The 6,859-nt window shown below is 42.6% G+C and overlaps 1 protein-coding gene across 1 annotated transcript in view; it reads right to left on the bottom strand.

The window, feature by feature from the left end:
- Positions 1-70: 70 nt before the first annotated feature.
- Positions 71-6,859, bottom strand: part of LOC310735023 (growth hormone-inducible transmembrane protein-like) — a 16,331-nt gene continuing 9,542 nt past the window's right edge. Inside the window, exons 3-4 of the mRNA XM_083557604.1 lie at positions 502-604; positions 71-224 (exon numbers count right to left, since the gene is read on the bottom strand). Of these exons, the coding sequence (XP_083413730.1) occupies positions 109-224; positions 502-604 (219 nt within the window). The 3' untranslated portion in view covers positions 71-108. The remainder of the gene's footprint in view (positions 225-501; positions 605-6,859) is intronic.

The following is a 6,859-nucleotide window of genomic DNA, read 5'->3' as shown; positions in this document are numbered from 1 at the left end:
AACTGTACATGTTGAGATTTAATAAGAACATTTCTCTCCTCTGTCGGATCATGAAACACAAAATCACAGCATCGTGATCATCATTCACTCTGTTTCTCACACTGAGACTCACATGGATTTCTCTACTGCACCGATCTCATTAGACATCCCGAGTCCATAATAACACACAGCTCCGAGTCCTACTGCAGCTCCACCTGCTACTATAATCCTCCCCAACTGATCAACTACAGAGAGAGAGAGAGAGAGAGAGAGAGAGAGAGAGAGAGAGAGAGAGAGAGAAGTAGAGGGATTGTGGGAGGGGTGGGAAAAAGAGATGGAGAGAAACCCAGAGAGAGGTGAACAGAAGATGAGAACGATAAAAAGAAAAGGATAGAGAAAGACAAAAAAGGCCGATTAGAGATGTGTATAATATATGCAGAGCAGCTCACACTCTTCTATCCTCTCTCACAGTAAAAGAATAAAATGATGGAGAGATGAAGGAGATAATAAACGAGTGCTCACTCTTGATGGCCGTGTCTGTAGCGGGTTGAAACGCCGCCTCCTGGAGCTGATCTCTGGCCGTCTTACTGCGCCGCAGCCCGAACCTCGCTTTGGTGGAGTAACCCTGAGATAAACACACACAACTTCCATCAGGACAGAAGAACTTACTCCAAAGAAATCCAAGCACGTGAAAGCTTTAAACTTCTCTCGGAGAAGAAGGTAAAGCACATGGATCACCAAGAGAAGGATGTCCACCAAACCGCAGAAAGAGCGTAAAGAGGGGATTGGTGAGGAGGAACTGTGAAGAAGCTGGAGAAAATCAGGTGGGAAAAACATATCCACAGGACCACCACTGAGCTGGATAACAGAGAGATTTGGAGAACATTTCAGGTTTCTGTATTAAACCCTGAGCTGAGATTATTCTTGAACACGTAACACAGCTCCATCTAGTGGCTCTGAAAAACCCATCACTGGAAACACTGTTTTACTGTGAAGCATGGTAGAAGCCTCATGTGGTATGGATGCTAGTATGTAAATGTAAATTGTAGGGTTTCTGGAGAGACGTCTGTTTCCTCAAGAAATTCGAACACAAAAAGCTTGGTTTAGTCCATTTAACTCTACACGGAGCACTGTTTCCCCTTACAGACCATTATTATTGACACACCACCCACTAAACTCTGGAGGGCTCTGGACAGGTGAACACCATGAAAGCCCGTTTCCACCACATAAAAAAGAACTAATTGCTAAAAAAATAATTGCAACTGAGACGTTTTTAGCCGATCGGGCAGCGTCACCCCTCTGTGGTCCAGAAAACTTCTCACACTAAACATGAGATCAGCTGCAATCAATAGATCATTCTGGAAAACAATGAATAAAATGATAGAGGACTATTTTAGAGGTGGGTTCACAAATCTTCTTTTTCCATTGTATCAAGTAATCCTCTGATCCCTGGAGAACAACACAGAAGAAGCAGAGGAGCCTCGTTCATACACCAACAGCTTCAGACCTCAGATCCACAACATGGTCCCCGGTGGATGCAGCAGAAGGTTTCGATGTTTACAAGCAATAAAATAGGGATCAGGAGAACTTTTTTTTATGTGGCAAAAATCGCTTCCAGAAAACTCTACAGAATGATAAATGGAGGAACGGAGAGAAATCAGCGAGGGATGAGGAGGAGATTCAGGGCCAAAGAAAACACCAGAAAGATTAATTAGTTTGAGATCATTTCTGTGAGAGGTGCATGTGTAAGGGGTGTGTGTGTGACATTTGGACAAACCAAACCCGGAAGGGAACGTCAAGCGCACCAAGCTGCAAGCAGCTCCGTCTCGTGTATTTTTGCTTTCGGAAGAGCGCTTTTATCCCTGTTTGAGAATTTGAAAGCAGTGCGTGGAGGACATTCCCACCAGAACTACGAACACACAGTACATTAACCACATTAAGTTACGTAATTTCTCTGCTATGGCGAACATCCAGTTCATTCAGTGTGTGAAGTGTGACATGTTTAGTCAGTCTCTCTCCGTTGTTAGCGATAATTTAATCTGTAAGAAGTGTAAGCTAGTTTGCTCTTTGACGAAGAAGATCTTAGCATTAGAGGAGCGCATCCAGAGTCTAGAGAGAAGTAGTGAGTGCGAGAGCAGTCCAGGTTCTGCAGGGGAAAGTCTGGATGCCCTAGGTGAAGTTAATATTCCCCCGACTCCGGCATTAGAGCCCTTGCAGCGGGGCGAATGGGTGACGACTCGGCAGCATATTCGCAAAGCCAAAGCTAACGCTAAGGCTCGCCCACGGGAGCACCATTCCTCTCCGCTTCACGTGTCCAACAGGTTTGCTCTCCTCAGTGAAGCACCCGCTGAGAAACCTGAAAGAGCTCTGGTTTTAGGAGACTCCATTCTGAGGCACGTGAAATTAGCTAGACCTTTAGGGGCACCAGCAGCACAGGTCATGTGTATACCGGGAGCCAGGGCGCCGGACATAGCAGGTCAGCTTAGATTCTTAGGAAAGCATAGGTTCTCTAAGATAGTTTTTCACACAGGAGCTAATGATATACGCCTTCGACAGTCAGAGGTTACTAAGAGTAATATTATAGAGGTGTGTAAATTAGCGAAGGCAATGTCCGATGCTGTAATATGCTCTGGCCCCATCCCAATACGACGTGGCGATGTAGCCTACAGCAGGTTATGGTCGCTGAACTGCTGGATGTCCGAGTGGTGCTCCAAAAATAATGTGGGCTTCATTAATAATTGGAGCATTTTTGAGGGCAAGGCTGGCCTGTTAGGGCGGGACGGTGTCCATCCCACTCGGGAAGGTGCTGCTCTCATTTCTTGTAGTATAGGTCATAGTCTCAGAACAGCACTAGTTAACAAGTGACTGTCTAGAGCCAAGGCCAGGGAGCAGACAGACAGGCTAAACCGACCGTCTGCTAGCTGCACAGAGTCGTTACTCAGGATCCACCAAATTGAGACTGTGTCTGTCCCCCGAGCGAAACCAACATATAGGAATTCTCAGAAAGTCTGTTTTAGTAACCTGATTAACATAAAATTAAATAGGACTGAACGCACAGCAGCACCTCTGATCTAAAGATAGGATTGCTGAATATTAGATCTCTCACGTCTAAAGCGCTTAATGTAAACGAAATTATTACCGACCAGGAGTTTAAAATAATGTGTTTGACAGAAACATGGATTAAACCAAATGAATATTTAGCATTAAATGAAGCGAGTCCTCCTATAGTTACATACACCAACGCCGTCTAAATGGCAGAGGAGGCGGAGTCGCAGCTATTTATAATAATAATCTAAGCGTCACACAAAAGACTAAACACAAATGTAAAACATTTGAAGTTCTTTACACCAGCATAAAATATTCAGTGTCTGAAAGCAGGTCCAGTCAGACAATTCCACTCATTATTATTTATAGACCCCCAGGGCCCTACTCTGATTTTCTCATAGAATTTGCAGATTTCATCACAAATTTAGTTACTTCTCTAGACAAAGCATTAATTGTTGGTGATTTTAACATTCATTTTGATCATCAGGAAGACTCCTTAAGAGCAGCAGTTGTGTCCATTCTAGATTCAGTTGGAATTAATCAGAATGTTATAGGACCCACTCATAGTGGTGACACACTCTCGATTTGTTGTTAACATTTGGATTAAAAATAAAAAACATAGTCATAATTCCACAGTCTGAAGCTATTTCAGACCATTATCTCATCTCTTTTAAAATTTGCCTCAGTCATTGCATTACTACTTCACCACGTTATCGTGTTAAGCGTACTTTCACGTCAGCTACAACAGCGCGTTTTATTAACAATCTTCCAGAAATTACGATATTAGATAGATCTCCGTCTGACCCTGCAGAGCTCGACTGGGCCACTGAACACCTAGAATCAATGTTACGTTATACCCTAGATGATGTAGCTCCCCTTAAGACCAAAATGATCAGGGAGAAAAAATTAGCACAGTGGTATAATGATCATACATGCACCTTAAAACAGACCACTCGAAAATTAGAACGTAAATGGCGTCAAACAAAATTAACAGTATTTCAAATAGCATGGAAGGGGAGCCTCCTAATTTATAGAAAATCTCTTAGTGCTGCTAGATCAGCATATTTCTCCACCCTCATAGAAAATAACAAGCATAATCCTAGATTTTTATTCAGCACGGTAGCAAAATTAACAGGGAATAAAAGCACTGCACTCACATGCACACCATCATTAGGTACTAATGATTTCATGAACTTTTTTAATAATAAAATTGAAAACATCAGGCAAAAAATCCAGACGGTTAATATAAAGCCAAATTATTTTACAAGTAACCCTGTAGACAGCAGTGTAATTATAACAGACAATCAATTACAAAGTTTTACTCCTATTCACGAGAATGACTTAATTTCATTAATTTCCTCATCAAAATCATCAACCTGCATTCTCGATCCCTTGCCTACAAGTTTCTTTAAACAGATCATTCCAGAGTAATTGAACCTGTTTTAAAAATAATAAACTCTTCCATTAGCACTGGTTATGTACCAAAATCCTTCAACCTGGCAGTTATCCACCCCCTAATTAAGAAACCTGACCTTGACCCATGTCAGCTGTCCAACTACAGACCAATATCAAATCTCCCCTTCATAGCCAAAATTTTGGAAAAGGTTGTAGCACAGCAGTTATGCTCACACCTACTTATGAATAATATTTTTGAAATGTATCAGTCAGGATTTCGGCCTCATCATAGCACAGAGACGGCGCTAGTTAAGGTGGTAAATGACCTGTTATTGGCCTCTGATCAGGGTTTTGTCTCCTTACTTGTTTTGCTCGACCTTAGTGCAGCTTTTGACACCATTGATCACACTATACTACTTGCTAGACTTGAGAACGTTGTTGGAATAAAGGGAACGGCTCTCTCTTGGCTCAGGTCTTATTTGACTGATCGCTATCAGTTTGTTGATGTTAATGGTGAGTTCTCCACACTCTCTGAGGTAAAGTTTGGTGTTCCTCAAGGATCTGTCTTAGGCCCTCTGCTTTTCTCTTTATATATGCTGCCTCTTGGAGAAATTATTCATAAACATGGTATTAGATTCCATTGCTATGCTGATGATACACAGATTTATATTTCAGCAAAGCCAGATGAGAGAGCTTAACAATGTTAAAAAATGTGTAAAGGACATTAGACAGTGGATGCTCGATAACTTTCTTCTGCTAAACTCAGATAAGACGGAAGTACTTTTACTAGGACCACATGCAGCTAGAAGCAAACTTTCCGATTACCTAACATCTCTGGATGGTGTTTCTGTTTCAGCGTGTACGGCTGTCAAAGACCTTGGTGTGATTATTGACTCGAGTCTTTCCTTTGAGGCTCACGTGAATAATATTACCAGGATCGCCTTCTTTCACCTTAGAAATATTGCTAAAATTAGAAATATGATGTCGTTACAGGATGCAGAAAAACTAGTTGATGCTTTTGTAACATCTAGATTAGACTACTGTAACGCTTTACTGTCTGGGTGTGCGAGTAAGTGCATAAATAAGCTTCAGTTAGTTCAGAATGCAGCAGCAAGGGTCCTCACTAGATCTAGGAAATATGACCACATCACCCCTGTATTAATCAGTCTACACTGGCTCCCAATCAAATCTCGCATTGATTATAAAATTTTACTACTGACATATAAAGCACTTAATGGTTTTGCACCACCGTATCTGAGTGAACTTCTGTACCAGTATGATCCTCCACGCCTACTTAGATCAAAAGGTGCAGGCTATCTGTTGGTTCCTCCAATAATGAAGATTACAGCAGGGGGCAGATCTTTCTCTTATAAAGCCCCGCAGTTATGGAACAGCCTTCCTATCAGTGTTCGGGACTCAGACACAGTCTCAGTGTTCAAGTCGAGGTTGAAAACATATTTATTCAGTCAAGCCTTTAATCAGTAGATTTTTTCTCAGGTAAAGGCTCAGATCTGGAGGGAACATTGATATAGAGTGTTTGGTGAACTGGGATATTTGTACGCTGTCGTCCCCTCACATTCACGTGTTCACTCAGGTTTGTTGATGGTGGTGTGGTGGGCCGTCTCTTATCCCAGAGATCCCTCATGTCTGTGTTGCCTTCTGGTTCTCCCTTTTAGTTATGCTGCTATAGCGAGTCTTGCCGGAGTCCAAACTGCACAGTGACTTTAACTCTCATGCAACAATAGGTACACTTAATAATCCATATCCTTCTCTTCCTGTCACCCTCTTCTCTCTCTCTCTCTCTCTCTCTCTCTCTCTCTCTCTCTCTCTCTCGGTCGAGTTAAACATGCTCCTGAGGCTCCAGTGACCACTGTTCCTGCCCCTCTCCCCCCCGTGGATCTTCCCACTTCATCCAGGCCTACCTGGATTGGATGTCAACAGTCTCCTACACTGATGTCAACAGTCTCCTACACTGACTCAGAAATACACTTCGCTTTTGATCATCATCACTGCACCCCGCAACATTGTATACCCGCCACAAATGGACATTCGGTGTAACCCAGATGAGGATGGGTTCCCTCTTGAGTCTGGTTCCTCTCAAGGTTTCTTCCTTATGCCATCTCGGGGAGTTTTTCCTTGCCACAGTCGCCAGTCGCCACCGGCTTGCTCATCAGGGACAAACTTACTCATAAAGAACATATTCATTTTTAATCACCGCATTATCTGTGTAAAGCTGCTTTGAGACAATGTTCATTGTTAAAAGCGCAAAACAAATAAAAATGAATTGAATTGAATGTGTGTGTGTGTGTGTGTGTGTGTGCGCGCGATGTATGTAAGGTGTGTGTGTGTATGAGAGGTGCGTGTGTAAGGTGTGTGTATGAGAGGTGCGTGTGTAAGGTGTGTGTGTGTATGAGAGGTGCGTGTGTAAGGTGTGTGTGTA

This window comes from Silurus aristotelis, assembly GCF_946808225.1.
Source record: "Silurus aristotelis genome assembly, chromosome: 12".
Classification (NCBI taxonomy): Eukaryota; Metazoa; Chordata; class Actinopteri; order Siluriformes; family Siluridae; genus Silurus; species Silurus aristotelis.
Note: the sequence above shows the minus strand (reverse complement) of the source record. Positions and strands in the feature narration are given on the sequence as shown.